This window comes from Chlorocebus sabaeus, chromosome 12, assembly GCF_047675955.1.
Source record: "Chlorocebus sabaeus isolate Y175 chromosome 12, mChlSab1.0.hap1, whole genome shotgun sequence".
NCBI lineage: Eukaryota > Metazoa > Chordata > Mammalia > Primates > Cercopithecidae > Chlorocebus > Chlorocebus sabaeus.
Window position 1 is genome coordinate 66,253,207 of NC_132915.1, and position 23,365 is coordinate 66,276,571.

At 45.6% G+C, this 23,365-nt stretch overlaps 1 protein-coding gene across 1 annotated transcript in view; it reads right to left on the minus strand.

The window, feature by feature from the left end:
- Positions 1 to 23,365, minus strand: part of FBXO10 (F-box protein 10) — a 66,035-nt gene that overhangs the window by 24,121 nt on the left and 18,549 nt on the right. The window contains exons 2-3 of the mRNA XM_007968697.3: positions 7,456 to 8,046; positions 3,046 to 3,879 (exon numbers count right to left, since the gene is read on the minus strand). Of these exons, the coding sequence (XP_007966888.3) occupies positions 3,046 to 3,879; positions 7,456 to 8,046 (1,425 nt within the window). The remainder of the gene's footprint in view (positions 1 to 3,045; positions 3,880 to 7,455; positions 8,047 to 23,365) is intronic.

Genomic DNA, 23,365 nt, shown 5'->3' on the forward strand with positions numbered 1-23,365 from the left:
GGTTTCACCGTGTTAGCCAGGATGGTCTCGATCTCCTGACCTCGTGATCCGCCCGTCTCGGCCTCCCAAAGTGCTGGGATTACAGGCTTGAGCCACCGCGCCCGGCCTAATTTTCTTACAGAACAAACCTTTCACATCAAGAAACAGGGGGAAAAACTCTATCTCTGGGGATGTCGGGAGGAAAGCGACTTAGGCCAGATCATCAGAGGTCCCCTAGTGCTGGGGTGGAGCCAGGGTCACTGAAAAAGTCCTGCTCTTAAGACCACAGTCACAGCACCTACCTAGACTAAGGATGACCCAGGACAAGAGGGAAATCCTGCCATCATGCAGGGTGATAAATAATGGCAGTCCACTGCTGGGGGAGGGCGAGAGCAGCGAGAGATCACCTCTGAGGAGCGGGTGCAAAGGATGACCTGAAGTGGAGAAAACTAGCACGGGTAATGCTGGAGACAGCTGAAGCCTACAGGAAGCAGAGGATAATCCTATCATCACCATAATTCAAATGGGCTCAGCTCCTAACTAGATAGACCCTGGAAAAGCCAGGCAAAAGAGGTGTGCCCACTTCCAAACAAAGTATTACTGACCTCAGTCGCCACTGTCCTACACGAGCTATCTGACTTCCAACTAAAATTTATGACACATAACGAAGAAAATCACAGTCAGTGACACTTTTCTTTTTTTTTTGGAGACAGAGTCTTGCTTTGTCACTCAGGTTGGAGTGCAATGTCGCGACCTTGGCTTTCACTGCAACCTCCACCTCCCAGGTTCAAGCAATTCTCCTGCCTCAGCCTCCGGAGTAGCTGGGACTACAGATGCCCACTGCCATGCCCAGCTATTTGTTTTTTTTTTTTTTTTTTTGTATTTTAGTAGAGATGGGGTTTCACCGTATTGCCCAGGCTGGTCTCGAACTCCTAAGCTCAGGCAATCCGCCCGCCCCGGCCTTCCAAAGTGCTAGGATTACAGGCTTGAGCCACAGCACCCGGCCAACACCTTTCCTGTTGGAGCCTCAAGCAATCAGGCTCCTCCTGCCAGCCTTTACCCTCCTGGGATGTTCTAGAGGACAGAGAGAGGTGACAGCCTTCTGCAGAGGAGCAAGGATCAAGGACTTGCTTGAAAGGGTGAAAGGGTGCGTCTCCCTTCACTTCTAGGCCTTCACACGCACCTCCTTTGCCTCGCATCTTCACCCTGCCAACTTTTTTTTTTTTTTTTTGAGACAGAGTCTTGCTTTGTCACCCAGGCTGGAGTGCAGTAGCATGATCTTGGCTCATTGCAAGCTCCGCCTCCCGGGTTTATGCCATTCTCCTGCCTCAGCCTCCGGAGTAGCTGGGACTACAGGTGCCTGCCACCACGCCCGGCTAATATTTTTGCATTTTTAGTAGAGACGGGGTTTCACCGTGTTAGCCAGGATGGTCTCGATCTCCTGACCTCGTGATCTGGCCGTCTTGGCCTCCCAAAGTGCTGGGATTACAGGCGTGAGCCACTGCGCCCGGCCCCTGCCAACTCTTATTCTTCTTTCGGGCAGCTCAGTCCAGGCACCGTTCCTCCAAGAAACCATCTGTGGTTCCTCGAGGCTGGGTCAGGTACCCACTTTTCTGGGCTTTTATGCCACCCATGGTTTACCTCTATCATAGGGCCTCTCAAACTGGACTGCAGTAATCTTAAAAAAATAAGTCAATTAAAACATTTATCAAGCACTTGCTATATAACAGGCACACTGCTAAGCACTTCATATTTGTGACCTTAGCTAATCCTCATCACGTCCTGGAGAAAGGTAGTAACATTAGTCCACAGGACTTAAGGGGCAGAGCCAGAATTTAACTAGAAAGCCATATTCCCAATAACTATGCAAGGAAGAATGCCTTCCTTGAGGGCTTCAACCAGATCCTTTCATCATGGTACTCACGACAGCAAAGCTATCACCTTTCCCTTTTTATTTGGCCATTTTCTTTTATTCTGTGTACAGCAGTCTTGCATTATGCTTTCAAAGTAACATCACCTGAAATCCTCTTTGGAAGTGGGCTGGGGAAAACACAATTAAATTTAAATTAATTAAAATGTGATTGCTATGAACCGTTTTAGAAGCCTGCAACACTCATGAGTGACCTTTGTACAATGTTCTTTAGTTTGAGTACTTCCGGCATGGGACCTCCAACAGCCAGTGAGAGGAGAAAAATAGGGATGCTTATTTCCATTTTACAGAAGTGAAGGTCATGTTTACAGCGAGTTAGTGGAGAAGTGAGACTCGAACCTAGGTGCTATGCCATGCTTTCTTCTGCATGGGCTGTCTTTCCCTTCGGAAGGCCTTCCTGTCATCAGCCATTTACAGGATTTGCAGATTGTCCTGTGGTGCCCTAAGTCCCAGCACATACAAGGTGCCGATTGCAGCAGTGGCTAGGACTGTTCTTAGCATAAGGTCCAAATGTCATAAGGGGGATTCCAGACCTGGGTAAGGTAGTTTTTACTCACCCCCAGCTTCATCCTTCAACCTATCCCCACTGCATGGTCGAATTCAACCTCACACCCAGGCCCTGGCACAGGATGTTCCTGCTGCTGGGACACCCTCACTCTCCACCCCTTCTCATCACATGTGTCCAATTTTCTCTGGACCTTCTACTCATTGTACCTAGCACACACATTTCCTCTTCTGGGAAGCCTTCTCAACAACCCTACTCCAGTTTGGAGTGAAGGCAGTAATCATATCTCCCTGAATTTTCTCTTATTCAGGCCAAAGACTTTGTTTCTCCTACTCTGACATGGGTGAGATGTGTGACTTAGTGAAAAGAGGCAGGAGACCCGCATTTCTAGTCTCAATTCTGCCTAACTTGCTATGTAACCCTGAGTAAACCACGTTCTCTCTGTGGGCCTCTCTTTCTGTGAAATGAGAAAAATTGTTTTTGCCCTTTCCAAATCAGATGATGGACATGACGTCAAGTGTGTGTGAATAAGTTTAAAGAAAATTATTTTTAAAATGCAAAATAGCCCCATCAAACCCTTCCTACATATAGCCACAGGAGCCCACTGACCAATCTAAAGTCATGACAGCACCTTGCTATTATGTATACACCGCACTGCGTAAGTCAGGTTCCGGAAGATGTTTCCTTCCATCTTGGCTCTGCCGTGGGAGCAGACGAAGACGCCTCCCTTCCCATCCCGGAAGAGGCACTTGCGGATGAGGCAGCCCTGCACAGAGTTGGCCAGTGCCATGGCCTCCTTGTCCTTCTGCAGCTCCTGCTGCAGTGAGTTCAGCACTAGGCAGCTGGGCAGCTGAATGGATGCTCCTGGTAGAGGTGGGCCCAGAAATGAGCCCCCCAATACAGGGCGTGGGCCCTGCACTTGATAGGATAGTCTGTACATCAGCTGGTCTTCATCTTCATCCTCACCGCTGGGACTCAGGCCTCCATCGCTGCTGTCTGGGGTCTGGGCCACCCTTTCACCATCACTACCCACTTCTGCCTCCTGTGAGCCAGCCTTGGAGCCTGGCTTTGGGGAGCTAGAGGCTGGGCTGGTAGGGCTCTGGCTGCCCTCGATAACAATGTCACAGGTCTTTGGGCTCCAGGCCTGGTCCCGGCTCTCTAGGTCCAGGGACATTAAAAAGTCAGAGTCCTCTGTGGGGAGAAAAGTGGGCGAGGACTTGATAAGCCCTAGTAGATACTTGTAGGCCCAGTTCTTATCTGCAGATGGGTGACCCTCAACAGTCACAGAGTTGTTTTCGCTGCCCACAAATTCACAGTTTTCCAGGACACACAGGGGCACGTTGTGCAGGAAGATATGAGTGTTTTTGAAGGTACAGAACTTCACCTGGCAAGTACCCGGACCATGGACCTGGATGTGCCCATTCTCAAAGTTGCAGTTGTCAAATTGGACATGACCTGATGTTGTCTGGGGAATGAAAAGAAGAAAATGGCTGTAAGAGGGATGAGATTTGTTTTGGACTCTAGCTGCCCTTTAAGGAGGGTAGAACATGGAAAGGCCATTTGTTCTGCTGATCATCTTCCCCTCCCCACTGGGGTCTGGACGTCAGCTGTCCCCAAAACGAATTGGGGAGCTGCTCTGCATCGGAGAGGGAGGGAAACTGGAGCTGCCTGCACCTCCATCCTTCTAATCTCAAAGGAAGGGAGACAAGTAGATGATGGCAGAGAAGTTCACACTGCATCATGACTCCTCCTAAAACCTCAAGTCTCAAGCCATGCGCCAGGGCTGGGACAGGCAGTGAGAGAGGCCTGGCCACATGTGCTGGCAAAGAGTTCTGTGTGGCAACTGATGCATGTGGTGCACAGCAAAATATGTCTCTAAAGAGAGGGGACAAAGTATACTGCCATCGCCAGGAAGCACTGAACAGTAGTTTAAAGCATGGGCTCTGCCAGGTGTGGTGGCTCATGCCTGTAGTTCCAGCACGTTGGAAGGCCAAGATGGGTAGATCACTTGAGGTCAGGAGTTCGAGACCAGCCTGGTCAACATGGTGAAACCTCATCTCCACTAAAAATACAAAAATTAGCCAAGCGTGGTGGCGTGCGCCTATAGTCCTAGCTACTTGGAAGGCTGAGGCATGAGAATAGCTTGAGCCTGGGAGGCAGAGGTTGCAGTGAGTTGAGACCATGACAGTGCACTCCAGCCTGAGTGACAGAGCGAGATTCAGTGTCAAAAAAAAAAAAAAAAAAAAAAAAGCGCATGGGCTCTGGGGGTTGACTGCAAGTGTTATCTTGGACAAATGACTTCACCTCTTTAAGCCTCAGTTTCCTTGTCTGCAGCATGGGGCTCACTAGTTCACAAAGCACCATGCTAGGCACAAACTTGGCACTCAGTCAAGGTCAGTTATTATTATCTGGGGTCAGGGACACAAGGAGCAGAGTGTCCTCAAGAGTCTGGGGTGGAGATGGGGCAGTGCCGAACTCTCCTGCCTAATTCATTTGGGCCCCTCGGCTCTCTGGGCCCGACTGAGAAGCAGTCTTGGTGAGGCCCATTCACTCTCTATTCCTGAAAAAGACCTGTTTCTGGATTTCATATGTATTTCATCAGATGTATTTGAACCATCAAATGAGGGACTATCTCATGATTCTATTTAATAATCCAGATGTACTTACCCCTTGAACAATTTTTAAAATTATCTAGCAGTGATCTTTGATAGACTGTCCCAGAATTTAAGCCCCCTTAACTTCTCTAAGTTCTTCCTTATGGCTAACCTAATTCTTCCTTGCTATTTAAATCCATTTTCTCTCTAAAGATAAAAGCCAGCTCTCTGGAGATGCAGAGCCACCGCTAAGGTTCTCCTTGGAAGTCAATGAAAACTGCTGTGAAATCGCCTTGGCCTTTGCATTTTTCAGGCAAGACCATCCCAGGCCCCCGTGCCTCCTTTAGTTGAAAAACAATCACGGACTGAACACTAACTAACGTATGTTATATGCTAAGCACTAAGCCAGAGGGCAGGCTACAAACAAGTCTAATGCCAGGCCTCATCCCTTGAGGATCTATGGTTGTACTTCTGAGGGAGAAGTAGAGGCTGAAATCAAAATATTGCTCTAAGAATAAATGTATTACAAAATGTGAAGGGTCTGGAACATTGTTTCTTTCTAGAAACAAACTCTCCTTCCGGGCCTGCAGAGCAGCACCAGGGAAGTTCATCAGTTCTTCTGAAATACTCTAGGGCTAAAACACAGGCTTTTAAGCTTTTAGGTAACATAGCATAATGTAATTTTATAAGCATTTAGATGAGAAGGCCTGAATTTGGGATCTAACTTCCCTAATTACCCACTCGAGAAAGTTACTTACCATCTCTGACCTTCAGTAGCCCTCATTTGCAAAATAGGGATACTACATCTACTTCATCTACACACATGTTTGCTGTGGGGGTCCAATGAAGTGACAGATGGAAAGTCACCTAGATTATGAATAGGCTTTGGATCTAAGTCTGAGACCTTGATATGACACTTAATCTTGCTGAGCCTCCATTTCCTCATCTATAAAATCAGATGACATTACCTATCTCATAGACATGTGGAGAGGAACCCATGAGATAATGGCTATAAGGCATATAGCATGCACGTGACATATGTCTGTTATAAATGACCAGTGGTATAAGGATCATTACAAACATGAGAGACAATTGTTATTGGTAATAATGACAATATACTTAAAAAAATCTTATATATATATACACACACACACACACACATATATATACATATATATAGTTTTTTTTTTTTTTGAGACGGAGTCTTGCTCTGTGGCCCAGGCTGGAGTGCAGTGGCCAGTGACTCAGCTCACTGCAAGCTCTGCCTCCTGGGTTCACACCATTCTGCCTCAACCTCCAGAGTAGCTGGGACTACAGGCGCCCGCCACCACACCAGGCTAATTTTTTTTTTGTATTTTTAGTAGAGTTTCACTGTGTTAGCCAGGATGGTCTCGATCTCCTGACCTCGTGATCTGCCCATCTCGGCCTCCCAAAGTGCTGAGATTACAGGCTTGAGCCACTGCGCCTGGCCATTTTTTTTTTTTTTTTTTTGAGACGAAGTCTCACTCTTGTTCCCCAGGCTGGAGTGTGATGGCAGGATCTCAGCTCACTGCAACCTCCGCCTCCCGGGTTCAAGCGATTCTCCTGCGTTACTCTCCTGCTGCCACCATGCCCCGCTAATTTTGTATTTTTAGTAGAGACGGGGTTTCACGATGTTTGTCTCGAACTCCTGACCTCAGGTGATCCACCTGCCTTGGCCTCCCAAAGTGCTGAGATTACAGGTGTGAGCCACTGCGCCCAGCCAAAAATCTTTTATTTTTTATGAGCAGGCAGGAAAGTGATGTAATTTTTATTGACTGCCTACATAATCCAAGTTTCTAGGCAATGTATAAACTATAGACTGTTCTGCCAGGAACTACCAACACCTGGATACCTGCTTTACTTTGAACCATCTTCTGGCTCTGCAGAAGGAATGTGTTGGACAAATATTTCCTGACCTTCTCACCATCGCCCTTGAGAATTAGCAAATCATGGTAAAAGCCTGCCCTCCCTTGATCCCATACAGGGTGTGGGGTTCATGTGCTGAAGGTGACTAGTCCTGTATAGCCTTTTTCCTCTGTGGCTCTCGCTTGGGCCTGCCTCCATGAGCAGCTAATGTGCTCTCTGCTTCCTGTCACTAAGTAGCATGCTCCCAGAACCCGGCTTTCCCGCCTAGCTGCTCCACTGGTGGCTCCAGTTGGTCCAGCTGGAAAGGGAAGAGGTGCAAAAGAATTTTAGTTCCAAGCCCAAGCCATTTTTAAATACAGCTTTACCAGAAATAAAGCAGAATTCTGAGCTCTACTGATCACTGCGCCTGTTTCTCAACTGGTTCAGCACTCAGAGGAGTAGGAGTATAATAATAACTCCTAACTTTCAATTCCAACCAAAAAAGGGATTAAAAACCCAGAAAAGAGGCCAAGCCCCTGGGGTCAGGACTAGAAAGGCCATCTATTGATGTGGACACCCACCTTATACATGATGGGTGAGAACCAGGCTGGCATGAAGACGAGGTTGCACAGGCGTGTGGTTGAGCAGTGCTGATCAATGCTGGCCAGCAGGGCCACTTCACCCAACTTCCCCTGCCCTACAATCTCCACGGGCACCTTCAGGATGATTTCACCTTGCTCTTCGTACACACCTGGGAAGAGCACAATTCGGTCATACAAGCTGGCCATGGCCAAGGCACTGCCCAGGCTGTCAAACTCATGGCCTGGCCCAACACTCAGGGTACGTCGTTCCCTCCTCCGGCGGAACAGAGAAAAGCAGACGGAAGACTCCAAGTCCAAGGCATTCTTGGTCCATGTCTTGGAGGCAAGGTAATGCTGCTTGAAGGCTTCTCTCCAAGACTCAGGCTCCACATCTGGCTGGTTGGGCCAATTGGGATGGCGGCACTCGGTGCAACCCAGACATAGCTGCCGCCAGCGGGTGCTGTCGAGACTGAGGATCAGTTCATACCAGGCCCTGCATACCAGGCTGCAGCGGCCCAGGTCGGGAAGGTGCAAGTAGGCTAAGATCATGCGCCACAGCTCCAAGGGCAGGCCACCAGCCTCCATGGTCACCTAGGAGACAGACACAAAACAAAAGAGATCTCTGTCTACCCTACTTACCAGTCCCCCTTAAACATTTTTTTTTTAGATGAGTTTCACTCTTGTTGCCCAGGCTGGAGTGTAGTGGCACGATCTCGGCCTCGCCACAACCTCCACCTCCCAGATTCATGCGATTCTCCTGCCTCAGCCTCCCAAATAGCTGGGGTTACAGGGATGCACTACCACACCTGGCTAATTTTGTATTTTTAGTAGAGACTGGGTTTCTCCATGTTGGTCAGGCTGGTCTCAAACTCCCAATCTCAGGCGATCTGCCCGGCTTGGCCTCCCAAAGTGCTGGGATTACAAGTGTGAGGCACTGCACCCGGCCTCCAGTCCCTTTCTTAAAATACCCCCTGCCATCTCCTGAGCCCAAGGGTGAGCAAATAAACAAGGCCCAGCCAGTCAGAGGACCCATCCTTTCAATGTGAATCCTACTCTAGATTTTTCTACCAGGAATGAGCAAGGAAGACTCTCTTTTCTCTATGGTCAGATGTTATAAGGATATGACTCCAGAACTGCCAGGTTCACCACCGTGTGGAGGAAACCTTGTGGTATAAAAGCCAAACAGAAATATGACACTTTAAAAAGAGGAAGAAAACAAGGTGAGCACGTGTGTGTGTGTGTCCTGATAGTACCGATTCCAGATTCTTAAAGATGTCTTAGAATCTACAGTTCTTCCTTCAATTTTGTAGGATGTCCCAATGGCCTTCTACTAAATCCCCCTGTTGCTCAAGCTGGTTCGATTTGGGCTTCTATGACTTGCAACTAGAAGAGTCTGGACTCCTAAGAGGGAAACCACCTTTGGCTGTTAGGCTCCTAGAGCTCTGGATTCCCTCCACTCTCAGGGAAGAGACTTCTATCTCTTCATACTATTAGGAAATAACTGAGGCAGTGACTGTCCATCTGTCTGTCTCTGCTCATTCCCAGATCAAGTAATTACTGTTTCCCCATGTGGGGCAGCCCCAGGAAAGACTACTGCTGAGTCAGATGCTTTCGGTTTTGGTCCTGGCTCTGCCATTGGTTATCCTGAGCAGTTAATTGGTTATTCTGAACCTCTATGGGCTGGCTGCCCAGCCATCTACCTATTGCTTTTTCTGGAAAATCTTCTTCTCCCCTACCAGTGATTTATATCACATGATTATAGAGGTAAGGCTCCCAGCAGATGTGTGTGTAGAACAAAGGATCCCCGACCCCCTGACTGCTACTGATTGGACTCTGGATGGTTCTAAAGGGGCCATCAAGACCTTTCCCAGGAGAACAGGAGTTGCAATTCTAGAATCAGGCTGGCCTCATTCCTGAATGGTGGGGAATGGGTGGCCTCTTTCCTAAGCTATAAACTCAGGAATAGCCTCTGGTGATCATTTTGCCCAGGCTGGGGCATAGGAGGAGACAAGACAGAAGAAGCTGATCTACATTGAGAGAAGAATAAATTAGAGACACAGAAAAAAGCAGAGAAAAGGGCAGAAGCAAGGGGCGTCCAGTTTTCTATAGCACTGCAGGTCATGGCTCTAGTCTATTCTCAAAGCCCAGCTTTATCCTTGCCCTTTGAATGCCATCAGATATCCCTGATGATGTAAGCTGGCTTCATTTACTTGTTTTTATACCTAGTTCAAGGTCTCTCATTTATGAGTGTCAATTTTCCCACTTAAAAAACAAGGGGACCAAGTAGATGACCTAGAGCAACTTCCAAGTCTGAAACCCAAGTCCCTAGACAACTAGAAAGTAGAACTATGGCCGGACATGGTGGTTCACGCCTATAATCCCAGCACTTTGGGAGGTCAAGGTGGGTGGATTACCTGAGGTCAGGAGTTCCAGACCAGCCTGGCCAACGTGGTGAAAACTCGTCTCTACTAAAAAATACAAAAATTTGGCTGGGTGCAGTGGCTCGTGCCTGTAATCCCAGCACTTTAGGACGCCAAGGCAAGTGGATCACCTGAGGTCAGGAGTTTGAGACCAGCCTGGCCAATATAGTGAAACCCTGCCTCTACTAAAAATAGAAAAAAATTAGCCAGGCTTCGGGGCGTGCGCCTATAGTCCCAGCAACTCATGAGGCTGAGACAGGAGAATTGCCTGAACCCGGGAGGTGGAGGTTGCAGTGAGCCAAGATTGTGCCACTACACTCCAGCCCGGGCGACACAGCAGGACTCTGTCTCAAAACAAAACAAAACAAAAATTAGCCAGGCGTGGTTGTGGCCACCTGTAATCCCAGCTACTTCGGAGGCTGAGGCAGGAGAATCGTTTGGACCTAGGAGGCAGAGGTTGCGGTGAGCCAAGACTGCCTCACTACACTCCAGCCTGGGTGACAGAGTAAGACTCCATTTCATAGATAAATAAATAAATAAAGTAGGACTAGAAACAACTGACCTTCATCAAATTGTTGACCTCTCTAGGGCCTTCAGTATCCTCTCAATTTTATGAAAATGCTAATCATACTGGTCAGTTATCTAAGCCCCAAGAAGGCTAGGAGCACAAATGTATGATTACGTCTGGAAGAAATGCTGAGCTTCCTCAAGACAGGCGTGGCTTTAATTCTGCAGATTCATACTGGAGCCCAGGTGAGTAGGTTCTTCTCTAATGATCACCAGCAAGACTTTACTAAGACAGAAAATTTGGCATCTGCCACTCCCCAAGATGGACACCAGTTTATTTATGGCAGCTTCTATGACACTGATGTTTCCTGTTCTTCATTTATTTCTTTAGTTATATATTCTCGGGCTTTTTTTTTTTTTTTGGAGACAGAGTCTCGCTGTATCACCCAGGCCGGAGTGTAGTGGCGCGATCTCGGCTCACTGCAACCTCTGCCTCCCAGGTTCAAGTGATTCTCCTGCCTCAGCCTCCTGAGTAGCTATTGCTGGGATTACAGGCACGCACCACCATGCCCAGCTAATTTTTTTGTATTTTTAGTAAAGACGGGGTTTCACCATGTTGGTCAGGCTGGTGTCGAACTCCTAACCTTGTGATCTGCCCATCTTGGCCTCCCAAAGTGCTGGGATTACAGACATGAGCCATCACGCCTGGCCTCTCAGGCTTTTTAAGAGAAAATTGTTCTTCTACTCATTCTCTATCCACTTTGTAGCTGAGCAATTCACATCCATTCCCTTGGTTTCAACTACCACTGGAAATACATGACTACAAAATCCAAATGTCTAGCCCCAATCATCTTTCAAGCTCCACACGTGAATATCCAATTCTCTTTTGGACATTTCTACCTGGATGTTCCATAGATACCTAAAACTGAACATCATGTCCAAAATGGAACCCTCACTTCCACTTCAGGCCATGACAGAATAACTGAAACTGGATATTCCCTTCCTGCCATAAACAACTATAAAGCTGGACAAAATATATGAGGCAAGTGAATATGTGTTTTCAGGCACTGAGCAGCAAGCTGCTCAAGACTGAGACTTTGGCTGGGTGCGGGGGCTCACATCTGTAATCTCAGCACCTTGGGAGGCTGAGGTATGTGGATCACTTGAGGTCAGGAGTTCAAGAACAGCCTTACCAACATGGTGAAACCCTGTCTCTGCTAAAAATACAAAATTAGCCGGGCGTGCTGGTGCACACTTGTAATCCCAGCTACTTGGGAGGCTGAGGCAGGAGAATCGCTTGAACCCGGGAAGGAGAGGTTGCAATGAGCTGAGATCACACCATTGCACTCCAGCCTGGACAACAAGAGCGAAACTCCATCTCAAAAAAAAAAAAAAAAAAAGACTGAGTTTTGAAAGGACGGAAACATAGGAGGTGAGTGCCAAGAACATCCTGGTGTTCATTCTGAGGCACTTTCTTACTATGGTGTAAAGAGATGGAGCCCAAGCAGAGTGGCAGTCCCACCAGGAAGGCAGATTTGAGTTCTGTGCTGCTGAAGAGGCTTGCATTTGTGAGGCGAGGTACCAGAATAGACTGAATAGCACAGAGGGGGTGGGGGAGGAGGGGCAGGCTGAAGGCTGGGCTGCACATGTTCAAGGCAAGACTTCATCGGATGTAGTAGGGATCACCTGCTATGAAAATTATTCTGATTTTCCACTTAACTTCTGTGTTTAATTTTGTTCGTTCACTCATCCGACAGACATCTATTAAGCCTTATTATGTAACAGGTCCTAAGAGAAAATATTAATAAATCGGGATTAAGACATGGTCTCTGTGCTCAAGTTGCTGACAGTTTAATAAGAGGGGAGAAGACATAGTGAAAGACAAAACAAAACAAAGTTGGCAAAAGACCTTCACTAATAGGTTGAGAAATCATGGAGTAACTCCTAGAGATCTTTTTCTTTTTCTTTTTTTTTTTTTTGGATGCAGTGGCCATGATCTTTGCTCACTGCAGCCTCTGCCTCCCAGGTTCAAGCAATTCTCGTGCCTCAGCCTCTCAAGTAGCTGGGACTACAGGTGCGTGCCACCATGCCTGGCTAATTTTTGTATTTTTAGTAGAGATAGGGTTTCACCATATTGGCCAGGCGGGTCTCAAACTTCTGACCTCAAGTGATCCGCCTGCCTTGGCCTCCCAAAGTGCTGGGATTACGGGTGTGAGCCACCACGTCTGGCCTTAGAATCACTTTAGAAAAGTGTTTCAGTTTCTTCTACAGTTAAATGCAGACCTATCTTATGACCCAGGAATTCCACTCCTAGTTATTTATACAAGATAAATGAAAATAGGTGTTTACAAAGACTTAGACAAGAATGTTTACAGCAGCTGTATTCATAATAGTAAAACAAACAAACAAACTGGAAACAACCCAAATGTCCATCAACAGAAGTGTGGATAAACAAGTTCTGGTGTATTTGTACGACCGAGTACTATTCAGCAATAAAAAGGGATAAACCATTGATATAGACAAGAACATGTATGAACCTCAAAAATAATATGCTGGGGCTGGGCGCAGTGGCAGGTGCCTGTAATGCCAGCACTTTGGGAGGTCCAGGTAGGTGGACTACTTGAGTTCGGGAGTTTGAGACCAGCTTAGGTAACATGCTGAGATCCCATCTCTAAAAACAAAACAAAACAAAAAACAAAAAATTAGCTGAGTGTGGTGACGCACACCTGTAGTTCCAGCTACTAGGGTAGTTGAGGTGGGAGGATCACTTAAGTCTAGGAAATCAAGGCTGCAGTGAAACAGGATTGAGCCACTGCACTTAAGCTTGGGTGACAGAGCAAGCCACTTATCTCAAAAAACAAAACAAAACAAACAAAACAAAAAAGACAAAACTAGTCTATGGTGATAAAAATCAAAATAGCGCTTAGGCCAGGCACAGTGGCTCACACCTGTAATGCCAGCACTTTGGGAAGCTGAGGTGGGAGGACAGCTTGAGTCCAGTTTGAGATCAGCCTGGACAATATAGCAAGACTCTGTCTCTACAAAAAAGTTAAAAAATTTTTGCCAGGCATGGTGGTGTACAACTGTAGTCCCAGCTACTCAGGAGGCTGAAGTGGGAGAATCCCTTGAGTCTAGGAGTTTGAGGTTACAATAAGCTGATGGTGTCACTGCACCCAGCCCGGGCGACAGCAAAAACCCTGTCTCAAAAAACAAACACAACACAACAGTGCTTGCCAGCAAGGTAGAGATTAACTGGAAGGGGTTACAAGGGAACTTTAGGGTGAAGGAAATGTTTTATATCTTGACTGGTGTTAGTTATATGGGTGCATACATCAAAAAACCCTCACTGGAGGTTGGGTGCGGTGGCTCATGCCTATAATCCCAGCACTTTGGGAGCCAAGGTGGGTGGATCACCTGAGGTCATGAGTTTGAGACCAGCCTGGCCAACATGGTGATACCCCGTTTCTACTAAAAACACAAAAATTATCCAGGCGTGATGGTGCGTGCCTGTAATCCCAGCTACTTGGTAGGCTGAGGCAGGAGAATCACTTGAGCCTGGGAGGCAGAGGTTGCAGTGAGCCAAGACTATGCCACTGCACTCCAGCCTAGGTGACAGAGCGCGACTCCATCTCAAAAAATAAAAAATAGAAACTTCACTGGATTGTATGCTTCAGCTCTGTGCATATCATTGCATGTAAACATCATCTTCATTTTTAAAATAGTATATATTATCATCTCTCCCCATCCCTGCTCCACCACCTGTACTGTATTCCTGGGTTAATAACAGCATCATTTTCCACCTAGCTGCCTAAGACAGAACTAGAGAAACCTCCTTGATTTCTTTTCTCCCTCCTTCCCTCCCTCTCTACGCAATATTCTCTGAAGTCCTGTGTTTTTGCCTCCTTAAGCAATCTCTCCTATCAACACTTTCTTCACTATCCTCCCTGTCCCTGCATTACTTCTTTGGTTTGGATCACTAAGGCAGATTCTTCTTCTTCTTTTTTTTTTTTTTGAGATGGAGTCTCCCTCTGTTGCCCAGGCTGGAGTGCAGTGGTGCCATCTTGGCTCACTGCAACCTCTGCCTCCTGGGTTCAAGCGATTCTCCTTCCTCGGCCTCCTGGGTAGCTGGGACTACAGGCACGTGCCACCATGCCCGGCTCATTTTTTGTATTTTTAGTAGAAATAGGGTTTCACCATATTAGCCAGGATGGTCTCGATCTCCTGACCTCATGATCCGCCTGCCTCAGTCTCCCAAAGGCTGGCATTACAGGTGTGAGCCACCATGCCCGGGGATCTTTCTAAAATACAAATCTGATCTTGTCACTTGTTGGCTTAAAATTCCTCAGTGGTTCCCCATGGAGTCCTGGGTCAAGCCTAGTACAGAAGATCAGTTGTGAGCTTGTCTCTCTAGCCTCATCTCTGACACTGCTCCCAACCTACCCTCACCTTCCTAATAATAACTTTCAGAGGACCTTTCCTTATCCTCTCCCCTCAGAAATTAAGTGACTCCCCTAGGCTCCTATAGCACCCCGAGAACAGCTCTAGCCAACATTTTAAACATGTGAAACAAAACACAGATCACACAAAGCAAATATGTAGTTTACAGAATCATTGTACAAGGCAAGTATCCTGTTCACCACCACCTGGATCAAACACAAAATGTTGCCAGTACCCTAAAAGCCTCTCTGTGTCCCCTATTCCAACCCTTCCTCAAAAAGCTCAGTCTTGATTTGTGTAGAATTCACATCTGAGCATTTCTTTATGGTTTTATCACCTCAGTATGCATCCTTAGAGGCCACAGTTTTTAGTTTTGTCCTTAAGTTTGTGGCTTTTTTTTTTTGAGACGGAGTCTTGCTTTGTCGCCCAGGCTAGAGTGCAGTGGCGGGATCTTGGCTCACTGCAAGCTCCACCTCCCGGGTTCACGCCATTCTCCTGCCTCAGCCTCCCGAGTAGCTGGGACTACAGACGCCCGCCACCACGCCCGGCTAACTTTTTCACATTTTCAGTAGAGACAGGGTTTCACTGTGATAGCCAGGATGGTCTCGATCTCCAGACCTCGTAATCTGACTGCCTCAGCCTCCCAAAGTGCTGAGATTACAGGTCTGAGCCACTGCGCCCGGCCAAGTTTGTGGCTTTCATAGGTCTTTTGATTCTCATTTCATCTGCCGGTTCCCCTCTATCTTTTCTTTACAATTTATTTGTTGAAAACCCTGACTCATCTGACCAGAGTTTCTCATGGTCTGAATTTTGCTGACAGTACACGTTACTTGAAGGAGAGTTCACTTGTTCCTGTCACCTGTACTTCCTGCATGCTGGCAGCTGGATCCAGAGGCTTGCTCAAACTCAGGCTCAACCCCTTTAGCAACACTACAAGTGGCATTGCACCTTTTTATTAGGAGCCACATTTCTGGTTGTCTCTTTTTTGATGTTAGTAGCCAGTGGTGCTCAATGTCTCTATCCAGCAATTCATTGGTGGTAACGAAATGTTAATACTCTTAATTCACCAAAGAACACCAAAAACAGTACAAAACAAAACAAAAACCAAGCCCAATCAAAACTCATTTGGCTTTGATTAGCTGAAATAATTTTATAAGGAGATTTTATAATTCTATTCATCCACTATTTAGTTATCCAGTTGCACAGTACATACAGGAAGACCCAGCTTGATGCTTTCCTTTTATTTCTCAGTTTTCTTCTTTTGTTTTGTTTCAGTGTTTTGGGTTTTTTTTTTTTGATGGAGTCTCACTCTGTTGCCCAGGCTGGAGTGCAGAGGCATGATCTTGGCTCACTGCAACCTCCACCTCTCAGGTTCAAGTAATTGTCCCACCTCAGCCTCCTGAGTAGCTGGTATTACAGGCACCTGCCACAATGCCTGGGTAATTTTTGTATTTTTAGTAGAGACAGGGTTTCATTGTGTTGGCCAGGCTGGTCTCAAAACTCCTGACCTCAAGTGATCGGCCCAGCTCAGCCTCCTAAAGTGCTGGGATTACAGGCATAAGCCACCGTGCCCAGCCTCTTTTTTTTTTTTTTTTGGAGACAGAGTCTTGCTGTGTTGCCCAGGCTGGAGTACAGTGGCGTGATCTTGGCTTCCAGGTTCACGGAAGGTTCAATGATCTCAGCCTTCCAGGTTCAAGTGATTCTCTGCCTCAGCCTCCCAAGTTGCTGGGACTACAGGCGCCCACCACCATGCCCAGCTAATTTTTGTAGTTTTTGTAGAGATGGGGTTTACCCATGTTGACCGGGCTGGTCTTGACCTCCTGGCCTCAAGTGATCCACCTACCTCGGCCTCCCAAAGTGCTGCGATTACAGGCATGAGGCACTGCACCCAGCCTATTTCTCAGTTTTCAAGATAATGAATGGGTTCCCTGTTGTTCTCTGAAAGTGATTGGCTCTCAAAATTCATGTCCTTCTCACATGCAAAGTGCATCTATCCCAATAGCCCCAAAAAGTCTTAACTTGTCCCAGCATCAATTTTAAAGTCTAAGTCCACAGTCTCATCTAAACCAGATATGGATGACAGTCAAGGCATGATTCATCCTGAGGCAAATTCCCCTCCAGCTGTGAGCCTGTAAAATCAAACAATCTATGTGCTTCCAAAAGACAATGGTGGGATAGCACAGGATAGACATTCCCACTGCAAGAGAGAAACAGACAAGAAGAAAAAAGTCACTGGTCCGAAGTAAGTCCAAAACAGGGCAAACAACACTAAATCTTAAAGCTGGAGAATAATCTTCTTTGACTCCATGTCCAACCTTCTGGACACAATGGGTTGGGGGCTCGGTCTCCAAGGCCCTGGAAGGCCCTGCCTCCACAGCATTGCTAGACATAGCCCACACAGCTCTGAAGGTTTGCAGTTAATACCTGTGGCTTTCCCAGGCTGGTGCTATGTGCTGGTGGCCCTGCTTCCAAGACTCCACTAGGTCACTCTACTTGGAGCCCAAATAGGGGCTCCCTGCAGCATCCTTTGAAATCTAGGTAGAGGCACACATGACTCCACAGCTCTTGTACTTGGCAAGTCTACAGTCAGCCCCACGGGGATAGCACCAAGGTAGACTGCTTGTGCCCTGGGATCTGTAGCCCAGCCACAGCTGGGCCTGCTTGAGCCACCAGTGGGGTGGCCAGGGAACAGAGGCCTGAAGCATCCCTAAGCAATGAGCTCCAAGGTTCCAAGAGTACCTTGGGCCTGTCCCTTTAAGCTGGTTTGCCCTCATAGCACTAGCATTCAAGGCCTGTGACGGCAGAAGCAGCCTTGAAAATCAAATGGTCACTTGGCCACACCCTTGGTTTTCTCTTCTAAACCATTTTAAAAATTCTTTACATAACCAGACTGAGAGTTTTTCAAATCTTTGTGTTCTGCTTCCCTTTTAATTATAAATTGTCTTTAAATCCTTTCTTCTCCCATTTTACTATAAGCAGTTAGAAGCAGTCTCGCAACATTGTGAATGTTTTGCTGCTTAGAGATTTCTTCTGCCAAATCACCTAGCTTTCCTAGCTTTCTCTTTTCTCCTTCTGTAGGGTCCTAGGACACAGACATTGATTCCGCCAAGTTCTTTGCCACCTTATAAGAAAGATAACCTTTCTTCCAGTTTCCAGTACCTTATTCTTCATTTCTGAGACCTCATCAGACTAGTCTTCACTGTTGCAACCACTCGAGTAATCTGTAAGAAGAATGAGGCTTCCCCTATATCCCTTCTTTTCCCAGGCTCTGGCCAGAACCACCCTTAATGTGGCATTCATGTCAATGAAGTATTTTCCAGCATTTGCTTCGAAACTGTTCCAGCCTCTACCCATTATCTGTTTCCAAGTTGCTTCTACATTTTTAGGTGTTTGTTATAGCAACACCCCACTCTTCCAGTACCAATTTATGTCTTAGTCTGTTTAGTGCAACTGTGTCAGAATTCTTGAATCTGACTAATCTATAAAGAACAGACATTTATGGTCAGGCGCGGTGGCTCACACCTGTGATCCCAGCACTTTGGGAGGCTGAGGCAGGTGGATCACGAGGTCAGGAGATTGAGACCATCCTGGCTAACACGGTGAAATGCCATCTCTACTAAAAATACAAAAAAAAAAAAAAAAAAAAAATTAGCCAGGCGTGGTCGTGGGCACCTGTAGTCCCAGCTACTCAGGAGGCTGAGGCAGGAGAATGGTGTGAACCCAGGAGGCAGAGCTGGCAGTGAGCCGAGATCACGCCACTGCACTCCAGCCTGGATGACAGAGCAAGACTCCGTCTCAAAAAAAGAAAAAAACAAAACAAAACAAAACAGACATTTATTTCTCACAGTTCTGGTGCCTGGGAAGTCCAAGATCAAGGTGCTGGCACCTGGTGAGGACGTCCTCGCTCTGTTCTTAGATGGTGGAAGGTAGAAAAGCAAGAGGGATAAAAATCTGTGTCTGCACACTGCAGAAGAATGGAGAATGCATCCCCACAAACCCTTCCATTCATGAGGAAGAGCCCTTATGACCTTTTACCTCCCAACACTGTTGCATTGGGGATTAGGTTTCCAACACATAAATTTTGGGGGGACATATTCAGACCACAGCAGTGAACAATTCAGGAAATCAGGTTATATATATATATATATATATATATATATTTTTTTTTTTTGGAGATGGATTCTTGCTCTGTCACCAGGCTGGAGTTCAGTGGTACAATCTTGACTCACTGCAACCTCTGCCTCCTGGGTTCAAGCGATTCTCCTGACTCAGCCTCCCGAGTAGCTGGGACTACAGGCATGGGGCACCACGGCCAGCTAATTTTTGTATTTTTGGTAGAGACAGGGTTTCATCATGTTGGCCAGGATGGTCTCGATCTCTTGACCTCATGATCCACCTGCCTCAGCCTCCCAAAGTGCTGGGATTACAGGCGTGAGCCACTGCGCCTGGCCACGTGTATGTTTTTAAACTATTATTATGAAGTCATGGACTAAAATGTACTTTATGAGTTTCAAGTCTTCGAAATTCCTACTTTTATTAAAGTTCAAATTAATCTATCTTTGGCCCCACATTGGTTCCTCAGTCCTTCTGGCACAAGCCCTGTACCCTTTGATAGCTTCCTTGCTATGTGGTATGTCAAGATAGCACAACAGCTTCAAGAAGCTGTCTTTAAAAAATGTTCACTGAGAAAATTGTAGATTCACATGCAGTTATAAGAAATAATAGAGATCCTTGGCATTCTTTGCTTGGTTTACCCCAATGGTAACCTTTTGCAAATCTATAGTATAATATCACACTAGCATAGTGACATTGATATAGTCCAACATATAATTTAGATTTCTCCAGTTTTACTTGTACTCACTTGTGCATGTGTATTAAGTTCTATACAAGTTTATCACCTGTGTAACTTTGTGTATCTACTACCAGTAAGACGGTGAATGGGTCCAACACCATATGGATCCCTTGTGTTGCCCTTTTGTAACTATACACATCTCCATCCTGCCTCCTCTCTTCTATCCCTAACAGAATGAATTAATGGCAACCATTAATCTGTCCTCCAGTTCTAAAACTGTATCATTTCAAAAATGTTATATAAGTGGAATTATACAGTGTGTCACCTATTGAGACTGGCTTTTCTTCATTCAATGTAATTCAGTGGAGGCTCATCCTACTTGTGGTGTGTATCAAAAGTTTGTTTATGATGCTGAGGACTATTCCGTGCTATGGATGTACCGTAATGTGTATTTGTAGAACTGACAAATGCATTCATATGTGCAATACAACCCCCTATCAAGAAATCAAATACCCTAGAAAGTTCTCTCATGACTCTTCCGTCAAGTTCCACCCCCAACCCCAAGAGGCAACCACTGTTTTTTTTTCTCTTATCTCCTCAAATTCCTATTATCATGATTTTCTACTACAGATTAGTTTTGTCTGTTCTAGAATTGCATATAAATGGGATCATGCAGTATGTATTCTTCTGTGTAAGGCTCCTTTCGTTCAGCATAATATTTTGAGATTCACTCATTTCATTGCATGTAGTTTACTTTTTAACTGCTCAGTAGTATTTCATTGTATTAAGTGTTAATATATAACAGTTTTTAAAAAATTAATTCTCCTTGATGGAAACCTAAATTACTTTCAGTTTGGGGTTATTATGGATAACGCTGCTGTGAATATTCTTATGCAAGTGTTTTTGTGGACATGTTTTAATTTTTCTTGAGTCAGTACTTAGGAGTGGAATTCCTAGGTTCTTTTCCCAGAGAGGCTGTACTATTTTACACTCCTACCAGGAAAGAATAAGAAGCACAGTTGCTCCACATTTGTTGTGGTGTTTTTTGTTTGTTTGTTTTTTGCAGGATCTCACTTTGTCACCCAGGCTGGAGTGCTGTGGTGTGATCATAGTTCACTGCAACCTCGAATTCCCAGGCTCAAGTGATTCTGCTGCCTCGGCATCCCAAAGTGCTGGGATTATGGGAGCAAACCAACATGCCCAGCTGTTGCTGGTTTTTAAAATTTTATCATTCTGGTGGGTATGTAATGGTATATCATTTTGATTTTAATTTGTGTTTTCTTCATAACACACGATGTTGAGATATTTTGCATGTGATTATTGGCCACTCATATATATCTCCTTTTTGAAGTACTTGTTCAAATGTTTTGTCTATTTTTTTTTTCAGATGGAGTTTCGCTCTTGTCACCCCAGCTACAGTACACTGGTGCGATCTGGGCTCACCGCAACCTCCAACCTCTGCCTCCCAGGTTCAAGTGATTCTCCTGCCTCAGCCTCCCGAGTAATTGGGATTACAGGCGCCCACCACCATGCCTGGCTAATTTTTGTATTTTTAGTAGAGATGGGGTTTCATCATGTTGGCCAGGCTGGTCTCAAACTCCTGACCTCAGGTGATCCTCCCACCTTGGCCTCTGAAAGTGCTGGGATTACAGATGTGAGCCACTGCGCCCGGTCCTTTTGTCTATTTTTAATTTTTTTTGTTTTATATTTAATTATAGGACTTCTTTATATGTCCTTTGCCAGATACATGTTCTTTGAATATTTTCTTCCAATCTGTGGTTTGCCTTTTCATTGTCTTAATGGAATCTTTTGGTGAGAAGTTTTTAATTTTAATGAAGTCTAACTTACCATTTCTTTTATGATTATTTTCTTCTCTCTGAGAAAGCTTTGTTAATTCCTAAGTCATGGATATACTCTCTTGTCTAAAAGCTTTGTGGTTTTGACTTTTACATACTGTTCCATGATCCATCATGAATTAATTTTTGTCATGGTATGAGGTAGTGGTTGAGGTTCCTTCTTTTTCTATGTGGATATCAAGTTATTCTAGCACCATTTGTTGAAAACACTCTCCTTTCCTTATTGGGTTGCTTTGGTGCCTTTTTCAAAAAAAAAAATCAAACAATGGTGGTGTGGGATTATTTCTGGACTATTTATTGTTTCATTGATCTATTTGTCAATCCTTACGCCAGCACCACAGTATCACCACGTTTTTTACCTTTTTTTCCTTTTATGAATTATGCTTTTGGTGTCAAGTCTAAGAACTTGTTACCTAGCTCTGGATCTTAAAGATTTTTTTCCTGGCCAGGCGCAGTGGCTCACACCTGTAATCCCAGCACTTTGGGAGGCCGAGGTGGGCGGATCACGAGGTCAGGAGATTGAGACCCTCCTGGCTAACACGATGAAACCCCGTCTCTATTAAAAATACAAAAAATTAGCCAGGCATGGTGGTAGGCACCTGTAGTCCCAGCTACTCAGGAGGCTGAGGCAGGAGAATGGCGTGAACCCAGGAGGCGGAGCTTTCAGTGAGCCGAGATCGCGCCATTGCACTCCAGCCTGGGCGACAGAGCAAGACTCCATCTAAAGAAAAAAAAAAAAAAAAAAAGATTTTTTTCCTGTCTTTTTTTCTAAAAGTTTTATAGTTTACACTTTATACTTAAGCCTGTGTCCATCTTGAGTTAATTTCTTATTGAAGTGTAAAGTTTATGTTGAAGTTTTTCTTTTTAGCCTATGGCTATCCAACTGTCCCAGGACCATTTGTTAAAAAGGTTATCCTTTCTCCATTGAATTGCTTTTGTACTTTTGTCAAAAAATAAGTCGGTTGAAGATATTTTTGTTCTTGTTTTTTTTTTTTTTTTTTTTTTTTACAGGCATGTGCCACCACGCCTGGCTAATTTTTGTATTTTTAGTAGAGATGGGGGTTTCACCATGTTGGCCAGGCTGGTCTTGAGCTCCTGACCTCAGGTGATCCATCTGTCTCAGCCTCCCAAAGTGCTGGGATTACGGGTGTGAGCCACCGCACCCGGCCTGTTCTGTATTCTTTAATGGAATATGTCAAAACCACAACGGAGATATTAGAGATGCTTTTTCTACTGGCTTGGTCATTGTTTCTAAGCTTTCTGCGTCCTCCACTGGATTGTTTACGATAGGGACTAGGTACTTTTCTTTCTGAAGACTCAATACCTGGTGTTGACTCCTTTCTCTATTACAACTACTCAGGGCAACAGAAAAGATAAGGAGAGCATTCTTAGCTACGGGGTGCCTAGATTATTCCAATACTGGGTCTACGTGTCCATGCACTATGAGAGTAGGATTCTGATTTTTTTCCCAGGCTATGGGTTCTTTCAGGCAATGATGCCAATAAGTGATGATTTATGATTACCTACAACTGATCTGACCATCATCACAAGAGAGCAGTACCTCTGGCAGCTCAAATGAACCCTTTTATATTGAACTCTCACATAACTCACTCTTTCCCTCACAACTTCATATCCTTGCACTCTACATCCCTTCTGAACCTTACCCCAGACCTCTTTACCCCTTTGGAGGCCTTGGATGGCTCTGCCTCTAATTATTCTTTTCTTAATTTGAATGTTGCTTTTCTCCTCACAAAGTCATTCTCATAAGGAAGGAGCTCTGCCAGGACCCCTGAGTGGGGTAGATGCAGCTCAGTCTCAGTTAGGCCCTCTCCTCCAACCATGTTCTTGGCTTGCCTCACTTGAGAAGTAATTTTAAAATGTTATTTTGCTGTCTTTCC